This window comes from Natrix helvetica, assembly GCF_964273705.1.
Source record: "Natrix helvetica genome assembly, chromosome: 7".
Classification (NCBI taxonomy): Eukaryota; Metazoa; Chordata; class Lepidosauria; order Squamata; family Natricidae; genus Natrix; species Natrix helvetica.
Window position 1 is genome coordinate 17,931,076 of NC_138558.1, and position 14,530 is coordinate 17,945,605.

The following is a 14,530-nucleotide window of genomic DNA, read 5'->3' on the forward strand; positions in this document are numbered from 1 at the left end:
ATAGAATATAGAATATAAAGGGGGTAGAGTAGAACAGAACAGAACAGAAAAGAATTCTTTATTGGCCAAGTGTGAGGAATTTTTCTTTAGTGCTTAAGAGTGTACATATAAACAACGAATATAATAATAATAAAAATGGTGATAATGATGATTAGAGAAGTAGTAGATTTTACATTTATTTCTGCCATTATTTAAATGTTTCACTTTTGCCAAGTAATTTTTCCAGTTTTCTAGGTACAGAAGAGTAGTGTACTATATCAACATCTGAACTGTTTTATTCAGGATTTACAACATTCCTTAGTCAGAAAAAGATACAATACAAACAATTTTCTAATTTTGATTTTAAACATCTGATTATTTAAAAATTATTGTCTGCTGCTCTAGTGCAGTATTTCAGCTTTCATTTTGAAAGGCCTATGCACAGTTTTATTCTGCAATATATCTGATGAATGGTAGTTTGTAACTATAACAGAAACTAACAAAACACTTTCTTCTCCTTTATATGATTGATGATGATGATAATGGTGAAGCAACAAGAGGCTGAGGACACCTGCAAATTATTTCATCATGAATTTAGCTGCAAGTGACTTTCTGATGTCTGCAACACAAGCTCCAGTCTGCTTTTTCAACAGTCTGCATACGGAGTGGGTACTTGGAGACGCAGGTGCTTTCCCATTAGTTTTACATTTTCCAGTTGCATCAAGTTCGTCCTTGACGTGTTATCTGCAAATGGAATTATAAGTTTGTATATCTATTACCAAACAAGACTGCATTTTTTTCAACCATCCTAACCGTTGATCAGCAAATTAATTCCTTTTTTTTGCACCTCTCCCAAAGGAAAGGAATTTGTAATATGTAATAATTGCACAATTACCATATTTTTCAGACTATAAGATGCACCGGAGTATAAGACGCACCAAGATTTTGAAGAGGCAAATTTAAAAAAAGGTTTTGAACTCTGCAGACCTCCCCAAAATGGTCCTTTTTTTGTGAAAGTGGGCCCATTTTTTGTCAAAAAAAAGGGCATGCAGTGCCTTTAGGAGGCTTTTAGAGTGCTACTTGGAGCTGGGGAGGGGGAAAACGAGCAAAAAGTGGGCCATTTTTTGCTTGATTTTGCCCCCCCCCCAGCCCCCAGGAGCACTCTGGAAGCCTCCTAAAGGCTATGCATAGCCATTTTTGCACAGGCGGGAAGGGTTTCAGGATGGCAAAAATGCTGTATTCAGTGTATAAGACCCACCCAGATTTTCACCCTCTTTTTTGAGAGAAAAAGGTGCTTCTTATACTCCAAAAAATACGGTATCTGTTAACGTGAAGAATGATGGATAACAATAACCAACAATAACCAACCATTTCCCGTTACTTTGAAGAAGCTATATATAGAAAGATGAAATGAGATATAACAAGCTAATATATGAGATGCATGTATTTGCTTGTTATACTAATATAACATCTGATTCCATATCTTATCATGAGAGAAGTCCTAGAGTTATAGTTAAAATGGTCCATTCTGACAATAAAAATCCATCATTTTGTTCAGTACAGAAATGTGAATTAAAGCAATCCAATGGTTGAACAAATAACTTCTACTTGAACATATCATTGAAAAGGAATTCATTGTTCCCTCAGGTAATTATTTTTATTGCCAAATTGTTCTTACAGTTAAAAAAAAAACTTTTCCTAACATTCAGTGGAGTCTCCCTGCTTTTAAGTTAAGATCATTATTCTGTACCCAGCATCAATAGAGAACAATATTTGGAATCATAATTAGAAAGGATTATTAATCCAACCCTCCTGTCCCGTGTAAGAGTCAACTATTAAAGCATCCCTGAGACACAACCACTCATCAACGGCTTAAATATATCCAACAAATGAGAGTCCACTTCTTCCTATTATGGTTTCATAGTTTGGATCTATTTCCTGACATAATTAAAACCTGCTTCTTTGTCATCGGTTTTTCAAGGAAGATTGTGATCTTCTATGGAAATAGCCTTTAAGTATTTCAGAATTACTGCCATATCTTCTCTGTTATTGTTCATCAAAGGTGATATGCCAGTTCTTTCCGAACTTACTCTCAATACTTAATTTCCAATACTTTGATCATCCTTCTTTCCCTCCTTTTCATCTGTTCTATTTCTCTGATTTATTTTTTAAAAAAATATGATGCCCAGAATAGTACTTAAAGTGGGGCCTGACTTATGCAAAATAGAATAGAACTTTTATTTGTTTGTGTGTAGAATTGAATAGAATATTCTTCAGTCATAAAGCTGTATATGTATGTGTATACCATGTTTCCCCGAAAATAAGACAAGGTCTTATTTTTTTTGACCCCTGAAATAAGCGCTTGGCCTTATTTTTGGGGAGGCCTTATTATGTTTGAGGTGCAGGAAGCAGTGAGTGTGGTCACTTCATGGCTGCTGCTGTGTTGCAATATTTTGGGGGAGGGCTTATTATCCAGGGAGGTCTTATTTTCGGGAAAACAGTGTACACAAATGTACACACACACACTATGTATGAACACTAGAATATAATAAAAATAAAACTTGAACCATGAAGTTCCATCATATCAATCTACTTGGCATCAATGATTCCTAGTAATTGTTTCCAGAACGTCTGAATCAGCAGGCTAGAATGAGACCACACTTGCCCTAGGACAGGGGTGCCAAACTCGTGGTGTCACGTTGTCATCACATGATGTATCGTGACTTCACTAAAACAGACATGGGCATGGTCAGTGTGTGACAAATCTGGCTTGTGAGCCATGAGTTTGATACCTCTGCCCTAGGAGTAATCTATTTCAGAAGAGGGGAGTCCCCATAGACATTTGCACATTTTTTGGGTCCCTTCTGTTGTACATTTTCATAAAAGGGAGACGCACAACAGGCCTCTGATAGTCTGAAATGAGTAAACAGAATCTGTTTGGTAATAGATATACAAACTATAAGCCAGATAGAACTTTATAAGTGAAGACCAGCATCTTGAGCTACAGATCTTCAATACTTCATGTCTTAAGAGCTGCATTGTCTTAAAATGATAGGCTAAGTTTATGTATCATGATCAGCCTATGGCAGCGGTGTCAAACTTAAGATCCTGCCTGAGGGGTGCTTAGATCTGGCTTGCGGGGCCACCCTGGAAACAACAAAGGACCGGCCCGTTGTAGGAGCCCTTTTTCACTGGCCGAGCACTCGGGCCTCCACAGGCACCCCCGACACACTATGCCCATCCTGACCACACACACCCCAGCCCCCCAAGGTCAAACACAACCCTGATGCACCCTCAATGAAATTGAGTTTGACACTCCTGGCCTATGGCGTATACAGTATTTGTTGAATTAAACATTCTTGACTGATTAACACAGTGTATGAAATCATACAAGCTATTATCCCGAAATCAAAGAGACCACAATATAGTTCAATTTTTAGTCTTGAGAGTTGAACCGTGGGAAGAAGACCCACTGAATTACCAATTTCAAGACTGTCAAATTCTCAAGCTGTTGGCTTTTTTGGAGCAGGAAATGTATGTTTCAGTTGAGCTATACCCAGCAGCTTTCTGAACTCTGGTTTGTCCCTTTGTCCTTTGAGTTGCTTTTATCCTGACATCTGGCTTCACTCCTTCATTGTGAGCTCCTGATGCAAGTTGTCTTTCCAGGGTCATCCATAATTCAGGCCTATGCCTTATATAATACAATTTTCTAAACAGCACTTGCGAAATAAAAAAAAAACCATACATTTTTCAGTAACCTCAACGTCAAAACCCAAAATTGCAAAATTTTGTCCATGGTCAGTTCTATACTTCCAATCAGAATTCTTTCAAATTCAGGCCCTCTTAACAAACCAATTCACTGTAATTTTTGTGCAGATAGTCCTTGACCTATGACCACAATCGAGGCCAAAATGTGTGTTGCTAAGTGAGGCATTTGTTAAATGAGTTTTGCCCCATTTTACAACCTTTCTTGCCACAGTTATTAAGTGAATGCAGCTGTTATGTTAGTAACATAGTTGCTAAGTGATCTGATTTCCCCACTGACTTTGCTTGTCAAAAGGTTATAAAGAAGAGACCACATGACCCTGGGACACTGCAATCGTCATAAATATGAGTCAATTTCCATGTGTTTGAATTTTGATCACCTGTCCATAGGGTTGCTGCAGTGGTCATAAGTGTGAAAAGTGATCGTGTCACTTTTTTCAATATTGTGTTAAGGTTCATACATTATGCTAAATTATGGTTTGCTTACTGAATAAAGTACAGATGAATTTAGTTCATGGATGTACTTAAATATTTGGATTTAAAAAGGTTGCCAAATGGGTAGGGCAATAATATGCACATCAACAAAAATTTGTATTTGGAAGTTTTTCTTTATTATTATGCCGTGCCTGTTTTAGGCTTACAATTCTTACATTCTCAGCTTTAAAATAGCAAGGTATGGCGTGGCCATTTTTCAGCAGTCATGGCCCTCTGTCTAAGGATCATAAAAAGGAGGCCAAAAGCTTCATGTATTAGTGGGTAGATTCATGCAAATCTGTTCAATCAAAAGCAGAAAAACCATAAAATGAATTAACGATCTATGTGACTTCATGGGAGAAATAGAAATGCAGGGAATATAAACTAAAAAAAATGTGAAAAAAGATCACATGGTATAGTTCTAGGAAGTACTGCGTGCAAACAATTCCTTATCATCTGAACTATGAGAAATATTTGCGGATGACTTTTTCTTGATTTTTTTCCCCCCACTCTCCTCCTTTCCCATTGCAAAGTAAACATCTTGTGTTTCTGTTTTGCTTTTCGTTTGCTCCAGGTTGTAACTTCTATGCTTTTTGTGGAGCCCTCTTTGGAATAACCTCAATGATGACCTTGTTAGCTATTTCAGTGGATCGCTACTGTGTTATTACAAAGCCTCTCCAGTCCTTAAAAAGAAGTACAAAGAAACGTTCTTGTATAATCATTATATTTGTCTGGCTCTACTCACTGGGTTGGAGTGTATGTCCATTATTCGGATGGAGTAGGTTATCAGTTTTCTTTCATTTTCTTTCTTTCTTTTTACTCTTGTATCTACAGTGTGTGTGCACGCACGCATGTATATACTCACTATGTTCTAATACTGCCCCCCAATTGGGTTGTACAACAGCTCCCATTCTCCCATTCTCAGAATATTGACTGTATTTGTACATTTGCATGGTATAAATCATACCAATAAGATTGATCAGTATTTTACTTGCAAATTAATTAATTAATTAATTTATTAAACTTCTAGACCACCCCCTCAAGCTATTTTAGGGGAGGGGGTTGATTTATTATACATTTGATGCAGTGGTGGGTTCCTCCCGGATCGCACCGGATCGCGCGCGCTCCCTTTCAGCGCTCCACCTGGCTTGCGCGCTCCCTTTCAGCGCTCCACCTGGCTCTCGCGCTCCCTTCCGGCGCTGAAACCGGAAGTACAGTTTTGCCCGGCCCTGGCGAAGCAACGACGCCTGTCTGCGCTCCACCAGCTCGGCTGGGAACGGAGATGTTTCCTCAGCGGAGTGGAGCGCCTGAAAAGTCTTTTCAGGCGCTCCGCTCCGCTGAGGAAACATCTCCGTTCCCAGCCGAGCTGGTGGAGCGCAGGCAGGCGTCGTTGCTTCGCCAGGGGCGGGGCAAGACTGTACTTCCGGTTTCAGCGCCGGAAGGGAGCGCGAGAGCCAGGTGGAGCGCTGAAAGGGAGCGCGCAAGCCAGGTGGAGCGCTGAAAGGGAGCGCGCAAGCCAGGTGGAGCGCTGAAAGGGAGCGCGCGCGATCCGGTGCGATCCAGCAGGAACCCACCACTGATTTGATGAGTGTGTATATGCATATATAGGTATCTTGCATGTAGGAGGTTTCTACAAAAATACATTGAAAAAAACGCACATCATTTTTTATGCTAGGAACATAGGGCTACATGTTGCTTTCTTGATACGCTCGACTGAGTAATTAGATTTTTTTTAACTTTGTCTTTTATTACTGTATAAGAAACGCAGGGAGACAAATATACCTAATATTCCTTCCTCATCCTATTTTTCCCCACAACAATCCTTTATGATAATTTGGGCTGACAGTGAGTGACAGAGCCAAAGTCAACCAGCTGATCGGTGATATACAGTGGTGGGATTCAAAAAAAATTAATACCAGTTCTGTGGGCCTGGCGTGATGGAAGTGGCTTCGTGGACATGGCAGGGGAATGATACTGTAAAATCTCCATTCCTTCCCCACTCCAGGGGAAGGTTACTGCAAAATCCCCATTTCCTCCCGATCAGCTGGGACTCGGGAGGCAGAGAATAGATGGGGGCGGGGCCAGTCAGAGATGGTATTTACCAGTTCTCCAAACTACTCAAAATTTCCGCTACTGGTTCTCCAGAACTGGTCAGAACCCCCTGAATACCACATCTAGTGATATCTAAAGCAGGACTAGAACTCAAAGTCTCCCGGATTCCAGCCTATTGCCTTAACCATGAGATCAAACTGGATCTCATTTCATATCGTTTGATTTAAATTCCAAAAATTTAAGTGGAACTGGGGATTTATTTATTTAGATTGGAATAATATCATACATAGCAATAAAAATATAATGTAATTAAGTCTGAGAAATCATGTCAACCCAAAAGACTTTTAATATATTTCTCTTAATAGATGTGCTTAAATGCAGCTCAAATAATTTTAGTGTGGTAATAAAATTGAACAAAAATAATTGAGTGACTCTGAAAGATCCAGATATATCATTTTTAGTAGCTGTGTTGTCCATTCATCTAGGTTTGAATAAGTTAGGTTAGAAAATTATTTTCTCTGTTGTGTTTTCACCAATCAAAACTACATTCTCCTACCCTCCCACATTGGTGGAGAGAACATATTTTGCAAGTATCCAGAACCATATATTTTAATCACTAATTAATATCTATCTAGTAATATTACTGAAAACGGACTAGGGAAGAATTCATATCAAGGGATTTAATGACTCAAGTTTAATTCTAAGCAAATTTCTAATTAGCAGATGCTGAATTTTTCAAGAGCCTTTAAAATCTTTTTTTCCAGCATGAAAACATCTGGTTCTGGGTTAAATTAAGGGATTTACGGCAATATCTCTGTTTTCTATAAACATCAGCTTAGGAAGATGTACTTTTCTCTCTATTATAACCCGAAGCAATAGGAAAGCATCCCACGTTGGCTTTGCAATGTAATTCCCTATATATCCTGGTCCAAGCATCCACCAGTGAATCTTCTTGGCATCTTTTGAGCTACTCGGAGCTCTGGTGGGTCTGCAGATACAGTGTTAATGTTAACAACCAGCCTTATAATTAAAACTGTGCTGCACTAACTCTGCCCAGATGTTACAGGTTTCATCTCTCTTAAGCTTAAATAAGTAACAGCAAGGGAGTAGGACAGTCAGGATTTTCTGTCCCAGAATGACCTCAATTCTGAGGATGATTGGGTATTTGTTTCTGTTCCGTATAAGACTTTGAAATACTTCTCCGTGATCACACCTCTTTTGGCTGCACTGCCATCAGAACGAAATCACGAAGGATTTTCACTAAAAGACTACCTTCTCTGTATGTAGAATCTAACTGCAAATTACAGGATCTCACTCTTTATATCCAGATTTTTCTGTTGACTTTCCATTTGAATAAGTTCCTATTCAAATATAAGAATAAGTTCTTATTCAAATGGAAAATCAACAGAAATGTTGTTTAGAAAAATGGTTCTAGGTTTGAATCTCATTTACGGGATGAATGTCTCTGAATCAGTGATGGGATTCAAAAGTTTTTACTATTGGTTCTGTGGGCGTGGCAGGAGAAGGATACTGTAAAATCTCCATTCCCTCCCCACTCCAGGGGAAGGTTACTGCAAAATCCCCATTCCCTCCTGATCAGCTGGGACTGATGGGGGCGGGGCTAGTCAGAGGTGGTATTTACCAGTTCTCTGAACTACTCAAAATTTCCGCTACTAGTTCTTCAGAACTGATCAGAACCTGCTGAATACCACCTCTGCTCTGAATGTTGTAGTCCAAAGTATCTGTAGGAACAGATTTGGAGAGATCTTTACTGCAAACTAATCATTTGAATAAGTTCTTTAATGTATAAGTTCTGATTCAAATGGTTAGTTTGCATTAAAAACATTCCCACACCTGTTCCTACAGATATTTTGGACAACCAACATTCAGAGCCATGCTGACTGACATTGATGGGGATTTTAGCCAATGCAACTACCATAGAAGGTCTTCTGGGATGTGAAACTTCATAGTGCAATAAATTAGTTCATATTTTGGGACTAAGACTTAAAGAGAAGATGAAGACAACTGCATCTATTGAACAGTGTTGCAGTTTCCTTCTTAAATAATAAATTCTTACATCTGTTGTTACTTATTTTATGCACTATATAATAAAATTTTAATTAACATTTTTAGGTTCCTATATCCCAGAAGGTTTGATGATATCATGTACATGGGACTATGTCAGCTATTCTCCAGGAAACAGAAGTTACACCATGTTGCTATGTTGGTGTGTGTTCTTCATTCCACTTATGATAATCTTCCATTGCTATTTATTCATGTTCCTCACCATCAGAAGTACAGGCAGGTAAGTGTATGCCTGAGAAATATAATTATTAGGAACTCAAGTACATTCCCATTGATTATAAGCTGTAATGGTGCATTAAAAACTGAAAAGAGATTCATATTCTTACCAAATTAATATTCCTCCATTATCAGTTAAGACAATATCCTATTATATCCTATCACACAGGAGCCACAACTAAATGAATAAGAAAGTCTCTGCTGTAGGAACTTAGGAGATAAAATTTAATTCTAAACGGGGAAAACAATCCAGGCTCTAAAAGTTGGTCAAATAAAATCTGTTAGTTGAAAGCTTAGAAATGAAAGACCGTACTGCGATTCTTAGCGTGGCTCACCTTAATTTGAATGCTGAATGTCTGGTTTGTATAAATATGACTTTTACTAGTTTTTGTATATTAGGTAAGTACAGAAATTATTATTGTATTGAATCATGGCACGTTTGGCTTTTTTCAATATTTTACTTATAGCCGTTCCCTGTTCTTTCTTATTTGTGTTTGGGTTTTTAAAAATTTTACAGGTTAGTTTTCTAAATTTTCTATAAGACTTTTGTGTACTATCCTATCCTATCCTATCCTATCCTATACTATACTATACTATACTATACTATACTATACTATACAGTGTAGAACTGAGGAGAAATTTCCTGACAGTTAGAACAATTAATCAGTGGAACAGCTTGCCTCCAGAAGTTGTGAATGCCCCAACACTGGAAGTCTTTAAGAAGATGTTTGATAGCCATTTGTCTGAAACGGTATAAGGTTTCCTGCCTAGGCAGGGGGTTGGACTAGAAGGCCTCCAAGGTCCCTTCCAACTCTGCTATTGTATTGTATTGTATATAAATTATAAAAGGGGTGTTAAATAACCAATTATTGTTAGGCTTCATCCAAACCAGCACACTATTTCATGAAGCCATGAAGGAGCATCCAACGTCTTTCAAATCCCTATGAGTTTATGACCAGTATTGTAAATAATGGGTGACAAAGCTACATTTGCCATCATTTTTCTTATTCTCAAGACTTTCTGGCATTTCTTCTGAACATCCAGTATGCAATACAGTAAAGTATTCTGCCCAGCAACTTAAAGGGGGGAAAAAAGTTAAAACTTTGGCAAGTAGTATCATCTATAGCAGTGTTTCTCAAACTTGGCGACTTTAAGTCCTGTGGACTTCAACTCCCAGAATTCCCCAGCCAGCTATGCTGGCTGGGGGATTCTGGTAGTTGAAGTCCACAGGACTTAAAGTCGCCAAGTTTGAGAAACACTGACTATAGTGATACCAAGTGATGGATCCCCAGCATGGCAGAAAGAATTCTTAACCAAAGTCCTGCTGTTTCCTCATTCTTTTACAGAAATGTTCAGAAATTGGGATCCAGCACTAAACGGAAAAAGTCAAGCTCACACAGCATAAAGAATGAATGGAAGCTGGCCAAGGTTGCCTTCGTAGCCATTGTGGTTTATGTTGTATCCTGGTCTCCGTATGCTTGTGTCACTCTGATTGCATGGGCTGGGTAAGTGTCAAGTCACCCTCTCAGTCAAGAGTAGAAAAAGAGAGTAAAAGGAGAAAGTAATCCTGCCCATTTGTTCACTAAACTCTTTGACAATTGTCAAATATGTCTCTCACTTAGTTACTTAGTGAGTGAAGCATTCACTATAACAAGAGGTCCTTGCAGAGGTGGGTTGCTCCCTGTTTGGTGGGACCAGTAGTGGAATTCAGGCCTGGGTAACAGAACCGGCAGTGACCCAGTCCTGCCACGCACCCGAACCGGTTCCCTCGCTGCCATCGGGTTGCCGCCATTTTGGTTTTTAGTAACTGCGTGTGTGCGCAATTCACTGTAAATTGTTCTGCGCATGTGCGAAGAACAATTTACACTGAACAGCGCGTCTGGCGCCCACAAGGGTTGCGAACCAGTAGTAAAACCAGCAGCAACCCACCCCTGGGTCCTTGGGCTCTCTTAGCTTGATTGTTTCCTTGCAGACATTTCATTATACAAAGTAAGTAACCCCATCACTACACAGATGATATTATTACCTAGTTTGGTGATGAAACGTCTACAAGACAACAACCAATCTCGGAGAGTGTCAAGGACCTCTCATTTCAATCTTGGGCTACAATATTCTCCCTTACAGTAACTATAATAAATATTGTGCTCTGCCAGGACAAAAAATCCCGAATATTTCAGTTTAAATAAATACCAAGTTAGAGGAAGTATTTTTCCACCTGAAATATTCTTTACTGACAAAATGTAGCATCATAGTTGAAAGGAATAATTCATAGTTTCTGGCTTTTTCCTTCCAAGAGCTTCCTCTTCCTCCCAGCTCTTTATATTTTTTGAATTGTTTGAAAAACAATATTGTGAACACATGTAAAATATTTATTGTATGGAACCTTGTATTTTTAAAATATTTAAAAGCAACACACATGTCATGGAAAGTTTTTCAGTGTCAGTATCTCCCATCTGCCCTTCATATATATCAAAATTTCATATTTCCAATTTTGTTCCTACAACTCAAAAAATTAAATTTAGAAAAAAGTCACTGAAGACATTGATATATGTGAAAGCTCTGCAGCAGATCATCAAATATTCAACCATGTGCTTAGTTAAAGGTCTAGTGATTAATCTATTTTTTTTCTAATTTCTAGTTATGCCAGAGTCTTAACTCCATATTCTAAATCTGTGCCTGCTGTTATTGCCAAAGCTTCAGCAATTCACAATCCTATAATTTATGCTATTATTCACCCAAGTTACAGGTATTGTAAATTCACTCTTAACATACTATATGTACTCTGATAGGTTTGAAGTGAAATTAATCCACTGTTGGATAGTAGGACATCTTTATTTAAATTACTTCATTTCTGCCTGGATTCCTGTGTTTTAACAGTTTAACTGGTAACAATATATCTTCTGTCTGTACAGTATTTAAAAGAAAAATGAGTTTAAAATGTATAAGTTCTTATTAAAAGACAGTAGCTCAAGGCTGATCTTGTCTGAATTAATCAGCTAAAACAGAATGAATCAACAAATATTTGAATGGGAGAGTTATCCCCTAAATATCAGAATTGTAGACCAGGAGTCTCCAGAATTCCGCAGCTGGCTGAAGTCCTCCAGGCTTAAAGTTGCCAAGGTTGGAGACCCCTGTTGTAGACTAATCCTAAAACTTAGAAAAACATCAGGGAAGAAGGCTATAACACTTTCTATATTGCTGTCAAAATCTACCAGATGGAGTATGGAATCAAAAGAATTCCAGCTCAGCTTTGTCCTTCTCTTTATTAGGACAATGCAATAATTTTCCAAACTGATGCGTTCCAAGCGTCTTGGAGCCAATAATGGGTATTAATTGGCATGCTGTTTGCCATAGCTAGTGGGAACATTATTAATAGCAAGAGGTACATAATGTATGGGGCAGTAAAAGCACTTCATGCCCCCCATTTTTGGGAACTTGTGTTTCCCAAAAGTCAATTCGTTCTTGTATTCCACATGCTAAATTGGTCCTGGCTGATAATTATAGCAATTTGGGATATTACATTTCTTATTGCCTTTACTCATTATTTAATTTTTGTGTGTATGCTTGCTGTTCACTACTAAGAATCTGTCTGGACTGAAGTAGTAGATAGTAAATATTGTTACATAAAAAACATACATTTACAGAATAAATAATTATTGTATAATTCCTTAATCTGCAAGATTAATATGGTTAGCAAAATGGATTTACCTTCCACACCTTTTTGAAGAACATAGTAAGATACTATTTTTATTTCATGCCTCATCTTACGTTGTTGTTGTTCCGGAAATAATTTTTGCCTGCTTACTGAAATTTTCTTTGCTATCAGCTAACAGAGAACTTCATGACACGTTTATCTTTCAGTTCTTTTGACTGGTTCTGCTTGTCTAAGTGTCAGGAATTGAACTCATGATGCAGAACTATACAGACATTTAAAAAGAAAGATTAAAAGCATCTGCTAATATCAGCTGACAGCGTTTGAGTCCCAAGTTCATTGCTATATGCTGATTATGTTTGAACACTGAAAAAGAACTGTAATATTTTATACTGCATTCAGTTCTGGTCGCCACGATGTAAAAAAGATGTGGAGACTCTAGAAAGAGTGCAGAGAAGAGCAACAAAGATGATTAGGGGACTGGAGACTAAAAATTATGAAGAACGGTTGTAGGATATGTCTAGTTTAATGAAAAGAAGGATTAGGGGAGACATGATAGCAATGTTTCAGTATCTCAGGGGTTGCCACAAAGAAGAGGGAGTCAAACTATTCTCCAAAGCACCTGAGGGCAGGACAAGAAGCAATGGGTGGATACTAACTGAGAACTGAGGAGAAATTTCCTGACAGTTAGAACAATTAATCAGTGGAACAGCTTGCCTCCAGAAGTTGTGAATGCCCCAACACTGGAAGTCTTTAAGAAGATGTTGGATAGCCATTTGTCTGAAACGGTATAGGGTTTCCTGCCTAGGCAGGGGGTTGGACTAGAAGACCTCCAAGGTCCCTTCCAACTCTGCTATTGTATTGTATTGTATTGTATTGTATTGTATTGTATTGTATAGAAAGGCACATCGTTGTCTGTGTGTGTGTGTTCAAAGAAGACGCCTTTGATTTTGATTTTTCAAAATCTAGACAGCTTTCATTAAGCATGGCATAAGAATTCAGTTCAACCTCAGATCTGTTAGGATTGCTGACAGCTATCAAGCTCATTATGTTTGCAACAAATTTATCTCCAGAACTATGATTAAAATCATGAGAGCTTAACAGAACAGAGAAGAATACATATCCTGTGTTACCCTGATCAATCCTTTTACCTTTAAAAACTTTAAACATTATTTTCATTCATTATGCAATGAATAATTTAATTGTAATGAAAAAGGATATTTTAGAATTTAACTTCAAATATCCCTTTGAGGTACTAGTATCCACAATGTGTAACTCATCCAAGGCTCAATTTTTTATTTCAGTTTATTGAAATAAATAACAAAAAATAACACAAAATGAAAGCAAGATGATAGATGATCAGTGATAGACAACTAACTTTATATGATTGAATACTAGGATTAAGATTTTATAATGACCTGAAGAATAAGGTAGTATTAAAATACTAAATGTCAAATTGTACTACCAAACCAGCTGTCTAACTTGGATCTGAAGGGAGAAAATAAATTTGCTGCAACCTGGCTGGTGTTAGTTAAACTAATTATAAATTCTTATTTGTTTATAAGCAAAGCAAACAATTTTGTAAGTTAAGAAAATGTCCCATGTAAACTATATTTGTAGCTTTGATGGCCATTATATTGTAGCTACAATCCTTTAATAGGATCATAAGGTAAAGGTAAAGTAAAGGTTCCCCTTGCACATAGGTGCTAGTCATTCTCAACTGTAGGGATTGATCTCCGTTTCAAAGATGAAAAGCTAGCGCTGTCCGAAGACGTCTCTGTGGTCATGTGGCCAGCATGACTAAATGCCGAAGTTGTATGGAATGCTGTTACCTTCCCACCAAAGGTGGATCCTATTTTTCTACTTGCATTTTACATGCTTTTGAACTGCTAGGTTGGCAGAAACTGGGACAAGTAATGGGAGCTCACTCCATTATGCAGCGCTAGGGATTCGAACTGCCAAACTGCCGACCTTTTTGATCGACAAGCTCAACTAATTTACGGTCATTTATGGTAATCTATTAATTTAACTGCCATATAAATTCAATAATAAATAAATAGGCAGACATGAGAGAAATGATAATATGTTTTGAGACTTTGCCATGCGTCTAGGTCAATCCTCACAAAATAAGATTAAGTGAACATGAAGTAGGTATCTGTGAATGTTTCTGTTTGCCCAGTTGTGGTTTGTTTCATTTTAGAATCTCATTTCTTTGTTTGTTTTCTGCATTTCAGGAAAACCATTCGAAGAGCTATTCCTTGTTTGAGATTTCTCATACGAATATCCACAAGTGAACTTTCTACAAGT

At 37.9% G+C, this 14,530-nt stretch overlaps 1 protein-coding gene across 2 annotated transcripts in view; it reads left to right on the forward strand.

Annotated features, from left to right (window-relative positions):
* OPN4 (opsin 4) overlaps positions 1-14,530 on the forward strand; it is a 38,353-nt gene that overhangs the window by 16,602 nt on the left and 7,221 nt on the right. For both annotated transcript variants that reach the window (XR_014175957.1, XM_081960074.1), the window contains exons 3-8: positions 531-664; positions 4,793-4,996; positions 8,404-8,575; positions 9,918-10,076; positions 11,210-11,317; positions 14,458-14,530. The exon at positions 14,458-14,530 is cut by the window's right edge and continues 99 nt beyond it. Coding sequence is in view for 1 of the 2 variants with exons in the window: in XM_081960074.1 (XP_081816200.1) it covers positions 531-664; positions 4,793-4,996; positions 8,404-8,575; positions 9,918-10,076; positions 11,210-11,317; positions 14,458-14,530 (850 nt within the window). In the remaining variant the exon portion in view is untranslated. The remainder of the gene's footprint in view (positions 1-530; positions 665-4,792; positions 4,997-8,403; positions 8,576-9,917; positions 10,077-11,209; positions 11,318-14,457) is intronic.